General features: G+C 40.3%; 2 protein-coding genes across 2 annotated transcripts in view; both read left to right on the top strand.

Moving 5' to 3' along the window:
• The first annotated feature begins 798 nt into the window (after window positions 1–798).
• On the top strand, window positions 799–2,843 carry LOC103108071 (C-C motif chemokine 2-like). Its single transcript, XM_007516927.3, has 3 exons — window positions 799–938; window positions 1,722–1,836; window positions 2,272–2,843. Exons 1-3 carry the CDS (start codon window positions 863–865, stop codon window positions 2,375–2,377), a joined length of 297 nt encoding a protein of 98 aa, XP_007516989.1. The 5' UTR covers window positions 799–862; the 3' UTR covers window positions 2,378–2,843.
• The window catches only part of LOC103108112 (eotaxin), a 46,984-nt gene continuing 33,598 nt past the window's right edge, over window positions 2,344–15,729 (top strand). The window contains exon 1 of the mRNA XM_007516980.2: window positions 2,344–2,413. The gene's annotated coding sequence lies outside the window, so the exon portion shown is untranslated. The remainder of the gene's footprint in view (window positions 2,414–15,729) is intronic.

Genomic DNA, 15,729 nt, shown 5'->3' with positions numbered 1-15,729 from the left:
ATCTATATATTCTTTTATACTCTTCCCACTAAGAAGTATAGTGTTTATACCTTAGTCTTTAGTCTGGAGCTTTAATTCAAATATACAGCTATGTAAAGGAGCCACCAAAGGGGGGGGGGAAGGAAGGAAGAATGGAAGAAAGAAAGAAAGAAAGAAAAAAAGAAAGGTAAGAAGGAAGGAAAAGAGGGGGGAGGATTGTGTGAGGGAGATAATTCCATGTGTTCTCCAACCTGGGTAACGGGGCCTGAGTGAAGCACTTGAAATGATTCCACACACTGCCAAGATCCAAATGTAAAATAAAGGTCTTAGACAGTAAGAGATTACTAGAATAGGCACTATAATTTCAGGTATTCTAAGACTGCTGAATTCCATTTTTTGCTTATGTTTTATTCCTCTCTGAAGTTTAGAAAAGATGCCCGGATTTAAAGCAATAAAAGATTTTTTTTCAAGTTCAATTTAGAATGCAGCCATAGTCCAGTGCCTCCTCTGGGCACTGGGGAAGCTACCTGAAAGGTGAAGTGGGAAGTCTCTGGTGTACTCTTGGCCTTGGTGCCCCTCTTTCTTCCTCCTCTTATGGAAATTAACCAAATCCTGTGGTTGTTTGGCCACAGCCCCACCTTACCTGCCACTACTGCTCTTGGATACTAAGCAGGCCACTCTCCACCAACACTTTCTCTTTCATTTCCTACCACCCTTCCCAGGGAAGGAAGATGACTCAGAAAGTTTATTGCTCCATTGTATGATTCATTCATTAAAAACCCACAGCAGTTATAAAAGGCAGAAAGGAGGTTACCAGGCAAAGAAGCTGAGACAGTCCAGAAACCAGTAATTCTGAAGCTGAAGCTGACCCTCAGCCTCCAGCATGAAGGTCCCTGCAGTTCTTCTGTGCCTGCTGCTTACAGCTGCCACCCTCAGCACCCAGGTGCTTGCTCAGCCAGGTGAGATCCCTCCCTCCTTTGCTTGGAAACATGTACCCCCTTCCCCATCTTTGGGTTGGTATGGACCAGCAGAGCAGAAAGGCACCTGCAGTCTCACTCTGTCAACTGCCTTTCTGAGACAGAGAAAGGTGTGGACCTAAGGAGTAGAGCAAGTCACACAGCAGCTCCTAGGCAGTCTGGCTGAGAATTCCAGCTGTGGACCCAAACCTAGCTCCTTCTGAGACTCTAGCTCTACAAACAGACCCTCACTGTAATCTCTGTAGCAGTTCCTATCTGTAGTGTTTGGGAACTGGGGTGATCAAAGAACGGGGGCTTTCATGAGGGGTGTGTGTGTGAGGTATTTCCAGAGACAGTAGAGGGCAATAGAAGTCTGGACTGTGTTTCATCCAGTCCATCGTGTAAGAGGCAGAGCCATATCATGGACACTCATGACTAGGCATAGACTATAGCCTCCAACAGGGTCCACACCTCGGCTCCCCTTGTCCTAAGGAATGGAATTATTCTATGAGCTCCTCTAGCAACAACAGAGTTGTCACCAGTTATGGGATGTCAGTTACTTCTCAGTGAATGAGCATGATTTTCCCATTCACTGTCCAAGAAAGTGATACCCAGCACCTCAAGGAACATACATTTGGCTTGGGGTAGGTAGATTTCTCTCCTTCTACCTTCTCTTCCTTACTGGTCCCGACTATAAATTGAAAGACCAGTCATAGTCACATATTCCCTCCCCCACACACACAAAAAAGGAAAAAAAACACTTTTGGTGGTTGTTGTTTTATTCAGCTGGGATTAACCCTACCACCTGCTGCTATAAATTCACCAAACGGAAGATCCCCATGCAGAGGTTGGAGAGCTACAAGAAAATCACCAGCAGCCAGTGTCCCCAGGAAGCAGTGATGTAAGTGCCCATGACTGTCCACATGCCAACCTCAGTCCTGAGTTCTTGCCACCTGCCTGGAAACTGGAAGGGTTATTATCACACTTCTTCTAGCGCAGTGAGTTGGAGTTAAACACTCAGTTGCTTAATCATCTCTAACCAATCCTAGAAATTATCCAGTGGGGGGAGAAGAAAAAAAAAAACCTGAATTTGAGAAAATAGAAGCTTCCTTCTTCAGTTCCATAACCAGTTATTGGCTTAGATCTCAAATTCTTCATCCAAGAGCTAAGAAGGCTTCACCTGAAATAGCAAAGCACCTTCACCCAAGGACCCTTCCACTTGCTCCCTGGGCAATCCCACCAGATGGGCCCTGCTGGCCATTTACATAGTAGGTTATATTTCCAGGCTTTGTGTTTGAGGTGCCCCATCTAACTGTCTTTTCCTTCCAACCTCCAGCTTCAAGACTATACTGGCCAAGGAGATCTGTGCTGACCCTAGGCAGACTTGGGTCCAAGAGTCCATGACGTTCTTGGAGAAGAGGGTCCAAACTCAAAAGACGTGAAAGCTGTAAACATGCCTGCCCTCAGGCCAAGCTGAGGTCTGAGGAACAACTAATTTATATGTCCTATCACTGCTAACATTATTTTATTCTTAAAAGTGTTTTATTATAACCCAAAGTAACCTAAGTTTTGTATAGTAATGTGATTCAGTTTTCCTGAAGCAGTGCTTTATCTCTTTTAAATCTGTTGATACTTTCACTTAATGTGCCATGGAATTGGGAAGATTTTGAATGTAAACCTGTGGGTGCTAGACATCACTTCAGTACCCTGAAAATGCAAGAAGCTCCTTTCACTACCTCAGTATGATACTAAGAGAGTTCTCACAAGAACCAATGCAGATAGATGTGTATATATATTTGTGCTCAGGAAATGATGTCCTGTGAAACCACAAAGTATTATAGTATTATAGAGTGGAATGTTTTGTGTGCATGACTTGAATTTTCACATAAAAGTACATTTTGGCTAAAATCTGACTGATGGCTTTGTAAGGTGAAGCTGGTGAGGGAAATGGAGAAGGAAGGCTACTTTCAGAGGCTGATTCTGGAGGAATGAGCTTATTACAGTGTGGGCTTGCCTCCACACTGGACTTACCTGCAGGTGTAGGACAGTTAAATCTAGTCAGCTCTGTAACGCCAGGCCTGGCATCTGCCTTTCTCAAAGTTTTGTGTTTTCCATGCCCTAGTGCCATAATCAAATGTCTTCTCCACCTTTTCAAATATTGCATCCATCCTGGGACTACTTGATTTATCCCCCCTCCCATTCAACACTTAACCCAGAATAAAACAAGCATCACTTGCATTAAGAAATAAGGGAGGCAGCCAACAGATGATTTGTTGCAAGTCTCATTCCAGATCTGGGAACCATGTGTCTTTGAAACAATGCCAGTCTTTATAGGTTCAGACAGAGCTAGGAGGTAAGGATCCTGAGCTCATGGCAGAACACTAACAAATCCTTGACAAACTTCAAGATGACCTTCATGAGGAGAGAGAGGATTGGCCACATAACCCCTCAGTAGAAATCTTAAAATGAAGGGGCCAGGTGGTGGCACACCTGGTTGAGTGTACCTGTTACAAGGCTCAAGGACCCCGGTTTGATCCCCTGGTCCCCACCTGCAGGGGGAAAGCTTCATAAGTGGTGAAGCAGTGCTGCAGGTGTCTCTCTGTCTCTCTCCTTGTCTATCACCCTCTTCCCTCTCAATTTCTGACTGTCTCTATCCAAAAAATAAATAAAGATTTTAAAAAGTTTAAAATACAAAAGAAAGAAATCTTAAAATATCAGGAGAAAACATACCCAGTGGCAAGCAAACAATTTACTGGTAACCATTATCTATCACAATTATGCTCAGGCCAGGTTCACTATCCCTTTCTGTCCCTACTCCAGTCCTCCTCTCCTCATTTCTAAACAACAATCAAGAGTCTATGTGCAAATTTTCCCGGAGGACTAAAGGAAGCTGACCAGGGCTAGGAGATGTTATATATGAGACATCGCAAACCCTTCAGACAGGCAAACAATAAATAGAACATCAAATAACAGAAAACTACAAGAGAGTGGTTCCACTTATCTAAGCCCAAAAGAATTTTCTCGCCTTGTCTTTTTAGGCTATTTCTCTCCATTACCCAACCCCACTCAAAAAATTGTGAACTCACAGGTACATATGAAAGTCATAAAGAAGTGCATCCTGCTTGGGCACAGAGGATTAGAGAAATTCTTTTTTTTTTCTTTATCCTAGTTGGATAGTTTTTTTTAATAATTTTTTATTTAAGAAAGGATTAATGAACAAAACCATAAGGTAGGAGGGGTACAACTCCACACAATTCCCACCACCCAATCTCCATAACCCACCCCCTCCCCTGATAGCTTTCCCATTCTCTATCCCTCTGGGAGCATGGACCCAAGGTCATTGAGGGTTGCAGAAGGTAAAAGGTCTGGCTTCTGTAATTGCTTCCCCGCTGAACATGGGCGTTGACTGGTCGGTCCATACTCCCAGTCTGCCTCTCTCTTTCCCTAGTAGGGTGTGTCTCTAGGGAAGCTGAGCTCCAGGACACATTGGTGGGGTCTTCAATCCAGGGAAGCCTGGCCAGCATCCTGGTGGCATCTGGAACCTGGTGATTGAAAAGAGAGTTGACATACGAAGCCAAACAATTTGTTGAGCAATCATGGAGCCAAAGCTCGGAATAGTGGAGAGGAAGTGTTAGGGAGGTACTCACTGAAAACTCTAGTGTACTTCTGCTTTCAGGTATATATTTTGCAGTAGTTTATGGATACGTGTGCACATAAGCTCTCTCTCACATAAACTGGTGTATATCTAGGTTATGGGACTTTGTTAGAAAGTGAACCACCTGAGATGAAATTAGAGTGTACTATAAAAGGAAAGGTCTCACCCGAGTAATGAAGCTGAAGGGTTGTCATTCCACAAGTGAAGTCTCTGGACACAGTCTGAGGTGAAGCATGTTGAGGTAGCAATCATTGCTTTGGTTAGGTTGTGATCGGCGGATGCAATATTATTTGGTATGGGTTGGGAGACGCATATGGGAAAGTGGGCCCTATCCAAGGGTTCCAGGACTGGGGGAAGTAGGGGCTCTATAGTGGAGATGTGAGGTTCCTGCTGTCTTAGGGTTCAAAAAGACAATCGATAGTTAATGTAATCATCACATTATTTGTTAATTGGGTTAACTTTGAAAAGTCCTTTTGTTATGGTTTGCTGTACAGTACCCAGTATCTTGTATATAGCTGTGCTATTGGATGCTTCTAATCTACTTGGTCTAGACTTTTGAGAGAGTCCGCATATCAAACACACAGCCTATATATTAAAAAGATTCAGTTTGTGTTTTGAGAAACTTTGAGACATACAACTTTTTTCCCCTCTCATATTAATTAACTACTGATTTATATGTCTACATTTTTCTAGGAGTGTACATAAACACCATTCCCACCACCAAAAGACTGTGACCCATCCCTCCCAACCACTCCCACCACCCACTGGCCCAGGAAGGTGCATGACTACCCCTCACCACAGGGTTTTTACTTTGGTGCCCTATTTACAATTTGATCAGGTCCTGAATTTAGTTTCCCTTTCAGATCTTCTTACTCAACTTCTGTTGATGAGTGGGATCATCCCATACTCATCTTTATCTTTCTGAATTAGTTCACTTAACATAATTCCTTCTAGCTCTGTCCAAGATGGGTCAGAGAAGGTGGGTTCATTGTTCTTGATAGCTGCATAGTATTCCATTGTGTATATATACCACAGCTTTCTCAGCCACTCATCTGTTGTTGGGCACCTGGGTTGCTTCCAGGTTTTTAGCTATTATGAATTGTGCTGCTATGAACATAGGAGTACACACCTCTTTTTGGTTGGGTGTTATGGAGTCCTTGGGGTATAACCCCAAGAGAGGAATTGCTGGATCATATGGAGGGTCTATGTCTAGCCTTCTGAGAGTTTTCCAGACTGCTCTCCACAGAGGCTGTACCAATTTACATTCCCACCAGCAATGTAAAAGGGTTCCTCTGTCCCCACATCCTCTCCAGCATTTATTGCTGCTGTCCTTTTTGATGTATGCCATTCTTACAGGAGTGAGGTGGTATCTTAGTGTTGTCTTAATTTGCATTTCTCTGACAATCAGTGACCTAGAGCAGTTTTTCATATGTTTGTTAGCCTTTTGGATCTCCTCTGAGGTGAATGTTTTGTTCATATCCTCTGCCCATTTTTGGATGGGGTCATTTGCTTTTTTGGTGCTTGCTGAGCTCTTTATATATTTTGGTGATTATTTTCTTGTTTGATGTAAGGCATGTGAAGATCTTCTCCCATTCTGTGATGGGTCTCTCTGTTTGTTTAATAGTTTCTTTGCATGTGCAGAAGCTTTTCAATTTGATGTAGTCCCATTGGTTTGTTTCTGCTTTAGTCTTCCTTGCAATTGGGTTTGACTCATCAAAGATGTCCTTGAGGTGTAGGTGGGAAAGTGTTTTACCAATGTTTTCCTCTAAGTATTTGATTGTTTCTGGTCTGACATCTAGGTCTTTGATCCATTTGGAGTTGATTTTTGTTTCTGGTGAGATAAAGTGGTTCAATTTCATTCTTCTGCATGTTTCAACCCATTTTTCCCAGCACCATTTATTGAAGAGAGCCTCCTTTTTCCATTTAATCCTTTGGGCCCCCTTATCAAAGATTAGATGCCCATAGGTGTTGGGATTTATTTCTGGGCTTTCAATTCTGTTCCACTGGTCTGTGTGCCTATTTTGGTTCCAGTACCATGCTGTTTTGATGATGATGGCTTTATAATATAGTTTAAGGTCTGGGAGTGTGATGCCTCCATTTCTATTTCTTTTCCTCAAGATGGTTTTGGCAATTCTAGGTGTTTTCAGGTTCCACATAAATGATTGTAGTGTTTCTTCTATTCTCTTAATGAAGCTTGGTGGAACTTTGATGGGTATTGCATTAAATTTGTATACCGTTCTGGGGAGAATATTCATTTTGATGATATTTATTCTTCCAATCCATGAGCATGGGATATCTTTCCATTTTTTGGTATCAGTTTCTATTTCCTTGAGTAGCGACTCATAGTTTTCAGCATACAAGTCTTTCACTTCTTTGGTCAACTTTATTCCTAGGTATTTGATTGATTTTGCTGAAACAGTAAATGGGAGTGATTTCTGGATGTCTTCTTCTTCATATTTAGTGATTGCATAAAGAAATGCCACTGATTTTTTGTACATTGATTTTGTAGCCTGATACCTTGCTATATTGCCTAATAACTTCCAGTAGTTTTCTGCTGGATTCTTTAGGTTTTTCTATGTATACTATCATATAATCTGCAAATAGTGAGAGCTTGACTTCTTCCCTTTCAATCTGTATTCCTTTGATTTCTTTCTCTTGCCTGATTGCTATGGCAAGAACTTCTAATACTATGTTGAAGAGTAACAATGACAGTGGACAGCCCTGTCTAGTCTCCGATCTGAGGGGGAATGCTTTCAGCTTCTGTCCATTGAATATGATGTTGGCTTTAGGTTTGCTATATATAGACTCCACTATCTTGAGGAATTTCCCATCTATTCCCATTTTCTGTAGAGTTTTGAGCATGAACAGGTGTTAGATTTTGGGATGAGTCCCACTTGGTCGTGATGAACAATCTTTTTGATATGTTGCTGTATCTGGTTGGCAAAGATCATGTTTAATATTTTGGCATCAATGTTCATCAGAGATATTGGTCTGTAGTTTTCCTTTTTTGTTCTGTCCCTATCAGCTTTTGGTATCAGGGTGATGTTGGCTTCATAGAAGGTGGAAGGGAGTATTCCTGTTTCTTCAGTCTTATGGAATAGCTTAAGAAGTATGGGTATTAACTGTTTCCTGAAAGTTATGTAGAATTCGTTTGTGAAGCCATCTGGTCCAGGACTTTTGTTGTTGGGGAGATTCTTAATAATGGTTTCAATTTCTCTGTCTGTGATTGGTGCATTTAAATTTTGTAGTTCTTCTTGGTTCAGTTTTGGAAGGGCATAGGTTTCTAGGAATTGTTCCATTTCTTCCAGATTCTCTAGCTTGGTGGCATATAGTTCTTTATAGAAGTTTCGCTGGATTCTCTGGATTTCTGTGGTGTCAGTGGTGATATCTCCTCCATCGTTTACAATTCTATTAATTTGAGTCTTCTCTCTTTTTTGTTTGGCTAGGGGTTTGTCAATTTTGTTTAATATTTCAAAGAACCAACATTTGGCTTCATTGATCTTTTGTATGGTTCTTTTATTTTTGATGTTGTTTATTTCTGCTCTAACTTTAGTGATTTCTGTCCTTCTGGTTGCTTTAGGGTTCCTTTGTTCCTCTTCCTCTAAGTCCTTGAGGTGTGCAGTAAGGTTGTTCATTTGAGCTTCTTCTTGGTGTTTAATATGTGATTGTATGGTTATAAGTTTCCCTCTCAGTACTGTTTTAGCTGTGTCCCAAATATTTTGATAGGTTGTGTCTTCATTTTCATTTGTTTCCAGGAACATTTGAATTTCCTGTTTGAGTGAGTCTCTGACCCAGTGGTTCTTAAGGAGCATGTTGTTTAGTTTCCAAATTCTGTGTCTTTTAATAATTTTCTGTTTGTTGTTAAATGTTAGTTTTACTCCACTGTGGTCTGAGAAGATACTTGGGATGATTTCAATGCTCTTGAATTTATTGATGCTGTCTTTGTGGCCGAACATGTGGTCTATCCTTGAGTATGTGTTATGTGTATTTGAAAAGAGGGTGTATTCCAGTTTTTTGGGGTGGAGGAGTCTGAAAATGTCCAAGAGGTCTAGTCTGTTGATCTCTTCATTCAATTCTCTTGCATCTTTATTTGTTCTCTGCTTTGTTGATCTGTCTAAGTGTTAGAGTGGGGTATTGAAGTCTTTCACTTTTATTGTATTATTATTGATGTATTTTTGAAATTCTTTCAGTAGATGCTTAATGTATTTATATGGTCCCTCGTTGGGTGCATAGATGTTAATAATTGTTAAGTCTTTTTGGCTGATTGATCCTCTAATCATTATGTAATGTCCTTGCCTATCTTTTATTACTTTATTTAATTTAAAATCTATCGTGTCTGAGATGAGAATGGCTGTTCCTGCCCTTTTTTGTGGTCCGTTTGCCTGTATGATAGTTTTCCATCCTTTCACTTTAAGTCTGTGTTTATCTTGTTGTGACAGATGGGATTCTTGCAAGCAGCATATGATTGGATTATGTTTTCTGATCCATCCCCCCACCCTGTGCCTTTTGATGGGTGAGTTTGAGCCATTGACATTTATTGATATTATGGATTTAATGTATTGTAGTGCCATTGTTCAAAAAAAATTGTTTGCTCTGATATATTGCAAGTATTATAGTGATGTTCTTGTTTTAAGAGGTCTTTTAGAACCTCTTTCAGGGCCAGATTGGTGATGGTTGCCTCCTTTAACTGTTGTTTATCTAAGAAGGTTTTGATCCCTCCATCTAGTTTGAATGAAAGTCTAGCAGGATATATTATCCTTGGTTGAAACCCTTTTTCATTCAGGGCTTGATAGATATCTTGCCACTCCCTTCTGGCTTTTAGAGTTTGAGTGGAGAAGTCTGCAGATAATCTTATGGGTTTTCCTTTGTATGTGACTTTTTGTTTCTCTCTTGCAGCCTTTAGGATCCTTTCTTTATCCTTACTTCTTCTCATTGTGACTATGATGTGTCTTGGTGTCTTCAGGTCTGGATTGATTCTGTTTGGTACTCTCGGGGCCTCTTGAATCTTGATATTCTTTCTGTTATTCAGGTCTGGAAAGTTTTCTTCTATTATTTCCTCTAGAATGTTTGCTTCCCCTTCCTCTCTTTCTTCCTCTGGCAGGCCAATTATATGAATGTTACTTCTTTTGAGATCATCCCATATGTCTCTGTTGTTGTTTTCATTGTCTCTCAATCTCTTTTTAAGCTCTTTCACCTCTTCATTTTCTCTAACTCATCCTCTGTCTGACTAATTCTGTTTTCTGCTTCTGTTAGTCTGCTTTCCCTTGCCTCAGCTTCTTTCTTCATTACAGCTATTTCAGCTTTCAGTTCTCTAATTGCCTCAAGATAATCAGTATTTTCCTTGGGGGTCTCAACTGTTGTTTCCCTAATACTGCTATTCCTTTCCTCCAATGTTGTTTTCATTTCTGTGATTAATAAGTTTATTATTGCTTGCATACTTTTCTTATCTATGGTTACTTCTGGCTGATTTGTAGTTTCTTCTGGGCTCTTGTCTTCATTCATTGGAGTAGCAGTTTTATTTGTTTTTGATCTACCCATTTTTTTTGATTTATGTGTTTCTTTTTTTATGCTCTGTTCTTCCTCAGTTGTTGTGTCTTGAATATAAGTAACACTGTACTAAATACCTTTATGACAATTGCACTCACCAACCTCAGGAATTACAGTAGCAACTGAAGTAAGTATTGAAGTAGTTTAATCGTTACCAGTTAGCGAAACTATTTCTCCAGTCCGTGAAAAAATAGTAACCAAATCCCAGTGAAGAAAGAGAAAAGAAAGAAAGGATAGCAAGAATACACAGTTATGCAAATCTACTATCCACTGTATATTCTAGGGGTAACAAGAGGGGAAAGGGAACTAGAGCAGAGATACACACATAGAGAGTCCACTCTGAGTCAGATTTCTTCCCCAAAATAATTCACAAATTCAGAAAGGCAATGAAGAAGGAAGAAGTGTATGACAAGATAAAAAAAAAATAGAGTGTGAGACAAGAGAGAGAAAAGGGAGAAGATAAGAAAAAGAGCTGTAATTAAAGAGCAGTGAAAGGAAATTCCCAAATGTGTATCTGTGAATTCATAAAAGCACCCTGTTTGGTGGTGTGGGGGATCCTGCTAGGAGTTGGTCCTCAGGGACTGCTTATGTGGGGTGGGGGCTGGGAAGGAGGTATGCTTGAAAATTAAAAGGAAGAAAAAATTTTTTCCCCCTTTTTTCCCTACTCTAATTCTTTTTTTTTTTTAATTTTTTATTTAAGAAAGGATTAGTGAACAAAAGCATAAGGTAGGAGGCGTACAACTCCACACAATTCCCAACACCCAATCCCCATAACCCACCCCCTCCCCTGATAGTTTTCCCATTCTCTATCCCTCTGGGAGCATGGACCCAGGGTCGTTGAGGGATACAGAAGGTAGAAGGTCTGGCTTCTGTAATTGCTTCCCCGCTGAACATGGGCGTTGACTGGTTGGTCCATACCCCCAGTCTGCCTCTCTCTTTCCCTAGTAGGGTGTGACTCTGGGGAAGCTGAGCTCCAGGACACATTGGTGGGGTCTTCAATCCAGGGAAGCCTAGCCAGCATCCTGGTGGCATCTGGAACCTGGTGATTGAAAACAGAGTTAACATATGAAGCCAAACAATTTGTTGAGCAATCATGGATCCCAAGCTTGGAATAGTGGAGAGGAAGTGTTAGGGAGGTACTCACTGCAAACTCTAGTGTAGTCCTGCTTTCACCTATATATTTTGCAGTAGTTTATGGATACGTGTGCACATAAGCTCTCTCTCACAGAAACTGGTGTATATCTAGGTTATGGGACTTTGTTAGAAAGTGAACTACCTGAGATGAAATTAGAGTGTACTATTAAAGGAAAGGTCTCACCCGAGTAATGAGGCTGAAGGGTTGTCATTCCACACGTGAAGTCTCTGGATACATTCTGAGGTGAAGCATGTTGAGGTAGCAATCGTTGCTTTGGTTAGGTTGTGATTGGCAGATGCAATGTTATTTGGTTTGGATTGGGAGATGCATACGGGAAAGTGGGCCCTATCCAAGGGTTCCAGGACTGGGGGAAGTAGGGGCTCTATAGTGAAGATGTGAGGTTCCTGCTGTCTTAGGGTTCAAAAAGACACTCAATAGTTAATATTATCATCACATTATTTGTTAATTGGGTTAACTTTGAAAAGTCCCTTTGTTATGGTTTGCTGGACAGTACCCAGTATCTTGTATATAGCTGTGCTATTGGAAGCTTCTAATCTACTTGGTCTAGGCTTTTGAGAGAGTCCGCATATCAAATACATAGCCTATATATTAAAAAGATTCAGTTTGTCTTTTGAGAAACTTTGAGACATACAATTGATTTCCCCCTCTCATATTAATTAGCTACTGATTTATATGTCTACATTTTGCTAGGAGTGTACATAAACACCATTCCCACCACCAAAGGACTGTGACCCATCCCTCCCGCCCACTCCCACCCCCCACTGGCCCAGGAAGCTACATGCCTACCCCTCACCACTGGGTTTTTACTTTGGTGCCCTACTTACAATTTGATCAGGTCCTGCTTTTAGTTTCCCTTTCAGATCTTCTTAGTCAGCTTCTATTGATGAGTGGGATCATCCCATACTCATCTTTATCTTTCTGACTTAGTTCACTTAACATAATTCCATCTAGCTCTGTCCAAGATGGGTCAGAGAAGGTGGGTTCATTGTTCTTGATAGCTGCATAGTATTCCATTGTGTATATATACCACAGCTTTCTCAGCCACTCATCTGTTGTTGGGCACCTGGGTTGCTTCCAGGTTTTAGCTATTATGAATTGTGCTGCTATGAACATAGGAGTACACACCTCTTTTTGGTTGGGTGTTATGGAGTCCTTGGGGTATAACCCCAGGAGAGGAATTATTGGGTCATATGGAAGGTCCATGTCTAGCCTTCTGAGAGTTTTCCAGACTGCTCTCCACAGAGGCTGTACCAATTTACATTCCCACCAGCAATGTAAAAGGGTTCCTCTGTCCCCACATCCTCTCCAGCATTTGTTGCTGCTGTCCTTTTTGATGTATGCCATTCTTACAGGAGTGAGGTGGTATCTTAGTGTTGTCTTGATTTGCATTTCTCTGATAATCAGTGACCTAGAGCAGTTTTTCATATGTTTGTTAGCCTTTTGGATCTCCTCTGTGGTGAATGTTTTGTTCATTTCCTCTGCCCATTTTTGGATGGGGTCATTTGCTTTTTTGCAGCTAAGTTTGCTGAGCTCTTTATATATTTTGGTGATTAGTTTCTTGTCTGATGTCTGGCATGTGAAGATCTTCTCCCATTCTGTGAGGGGTCTCTCTGTTTGTTTAATAGTTTCTTTGGATGTGCAGAAGCTTTTCAATTTGATGTAGTCCCATTGGTTTGTTTCTGCTTTGGTCTTCCTTGCAATTGGGTTTGATTCATCAAAGATGTCCTTGAGGTGTATGTGGGAAAGTGTTTTACCAATGTTTTCCTCTAAGTATTTGATTGTTTCTGGTCTGACATCTAGGTCTTTGATCCATTTGGAGTTGATTTTTGTTTCTGGTGAGATAAAGTGGTTCAATTTCATTCTTCTGCATGTTTCAACCCAGTTTTTCCAGCACCATTTATTGAAGAGAGCCTCCTTTTTCCATTTAATCCTTTGGGCCCCCTTATCAAAGATTAGATGTCCATAGGTGTTGGGATTTACTTCTGGGCTTTCAATTCTGTTCCACTGGTCTGTATGCCTATTTTTGTTCCAGTACCATGCTGTTTTGATGATGATGGCTTTATAATATAGTTTAAGGTCTGGGAGTGTGATGCCTCCATTTCTGTTTCTTTTCCTTAAGATGGTTTGGCAATTCTAGGTGTTTTCAGGTTCCAGATAAATGACTGTAGCGTTTGTTCTATTCTCTTAAAGAAGCCTGGTGGAAATTTGATTGGTATTGCATTAAATTTGTATATGGCTCTGGGGAAAATATTCATTTTGATGATATTTATTCTTCCAATCCATGAGCATGGGATATCTTTCCATTTCTTGGTATCAGTTTCTATCTCCTTGAGTAGCGACTCATAGTTTTCAGTATACAAGTCTTTCACTTCTTTGGTCAACTTTATTCCTAGGTATTTGATTGATTTTTGCTGAAACAGTAAATGGGAGTGATTTCTGGATGTCTTCTTCTTCATATTTAGTGTTTGCATAAAGAAATGCCACTGATTTTTGTACATTGATTTTGTAGCCTGATACCTTGCTATATTGCCTAACAACTTCCAGTAATTTTCTACTGGATTCTTTAGGTCTTTCTATGTATACTATCATATAATCTGCAAATAGTGAGAGCTTGACTTCTTCCCTTCCAATCTGTATCCCTTTGATTTTTTTCTCTTGCCTGATTGCTATGGCAAGAACTTCCAATACTATGTTGAAGAGTAACGGTGACAGTGGACAGCCCTGTCTAGTCCCCGATCTGAGGGGGAATGCTTTCAGCTTCTCTCCATTGAGTATGATGTTGGCTGTAGGTTTGCTATATATAGACTCCACTATCTTGAGGAATTTCCCATCTATTCCCATTTTCTGTAGAGTTTTGAGCATGAATGGGTGTTGGATTTTGTCAAAGGCTTTCTCTGCATCTATTGAGATAATCATGTGGTTTTTGGCTTTGCTTTTATTGATGTGATGAATGACATTGATTGATTTACTGATGTTGAACCAGCCTTGCATTCCTGGGATGAATCCCACTTGGTCATGATGAACAATCTTTTTGATGTGTTGCTGTATCCGGTTGGCCAAGATCTTGTTTAATATTTTGGCATCTATGTTCATCAGAGATATTGGTCTGTAGTTTTCCTTTTTTGTTCTGTCCCTATCAGCTTTTGGTATCAGGGTGATGTTGGCTTCATAAAAGGTGGAAGGGAGTATTCCTGTTTCTTCAATCTTATGGAATAGCTTAAGAAGTATGGGTATTAACTGTTTCCTGAAAGTTTTGTAGAATTCATTTGTGAAGCCATCTGGTCCAGGACTTTTGTTGTTGGGGAGATTCTTAATAACGGTTTCAATTTCTTTGTCTGTGATTGGTGCATTTAGATTTTGTAGTTCTTCTTGGTTCAGTTTTGGAAGTGCATAGGTTTCTAGGAATTGTTCCATTTCTTCCAGATTCTCTAGCTTGGTGGCATATAGTTCTTTATAGAAGTTTCGCAGAATTCTCTGGATTTCTGTGGTGTCAGTTGTGATATCTCCTGCATCGTTTACAATTCTATTAATTTGAGTCTTCTCTCTTTTTTGTTTGGTGAGTCTGGCTAGGGGTTTGTCATTTTTGTTTAATCTTTCAAAGAACCAACATTTGGCTTCATTGATCTTTTGTATGGTTCTTTTATTTTCGATGTTGTTTATTTCTGCTCTAACTTTAGTGATTTCTGTCCTTCTGGTTGCTTTAGGGTTCCTTTGTTCCTCTTCCTCTAAGTCCTTGAGGTGTCTAGTAAGGTCGTTCATTTGGGCTTCTTCTTGGTGTTTAATATGTGATTGTATGGCTATAACTTTCACTCTCAGTACTGCTTTCGCTGTGTCCCAAATATTTTGATAGGTTGTGTCTTCATTTTCATTAGTTTCCAGGAACATTTGAATTTCCTGTTTGAGTGAGTCTCTGACCCAGTGGTTCTTAAGGAGCATGTTGTTTAGTTTCCAAATTCTATGTCTTTTAATAATTTTCCGTTTGTTGTTAAAAGTTAGTTTTACTCCACTGTGGTCTGAGAAGATACTTGGGATGATTTCAATGCTCTTGAATTTATTGATGCTGTCTTTGTGGCCTAACATGTGGTCTATCCTTGAGTATGTCTTATGTGGATTTGAAAAGAAGGTGTATTCCAGTTTTTTGGGGTGGAGGAGTCTGAAAATGTCCAAGAGGTCTAGTCTGTCAATCTCTTCATTCAATTCTCTTGTATCTTTATTGGTTCTCTGCTTTGTTGATCTGTCTAAGTGTGAGAGTGGGGTATTGAAGTCTCCCACTATTATTGTATTACTATTGATGTATTTTTGAAATTCTTTCAGTAGGTGTTTAATGTATTTAGATGGTCCCTCGTTGGGTGCATAGATGTTAATAATTGTTAAGTCTTCTTGGCTGATTGATCCTCTAATCATTATGTAATGTCCTTGCCTATCTTTTATTACTT

The sequence above is a fragment of the Erinaceus europaeus genome, chromosome 12 (assembly GCF_950295315.1).
Source record: "Erinaceus europaeus chromosome 12, mEriEur2.1, whole genome shotgun sequence".
NCBI lineage: Eukaryota > Metazoa > Chordata > Mammalia > Eulipotyphla > Erinaceidae > Erinaceus > Erinaceus europaeus.
This window is presented reverse-complemented; position numbering and strand designations above follow the sequence as displayed.

What these genes read in the sequence shown, in the direction of transcription:
- LOC103108071 (XM_007516927.3), top strand. Translation starts at nt 863, where the DNA reads ATGAAGGTCCCTGCAGTTCTTCTGTGCCTGCTGCTTACAGCTGCCACC. An exon ending in CCAGGTGCTTGCTCAGCCAG is followed by an intron (nt 939 to 1,721) that starts GTGAGATCCCTC and finishes TGTTTTATTCAG; the next exon opens with CTGGGATTAACCCTACCACC. An exon ending in TGTCCCCAGGAAGCAGTGAT is followed by an intron (nt 1,837 to 2,271) that starts GTAAGTGCCCAT and finishes TCCAACCTCCAG; the next exon opens with CTTCAAGACTATACTGGCCA.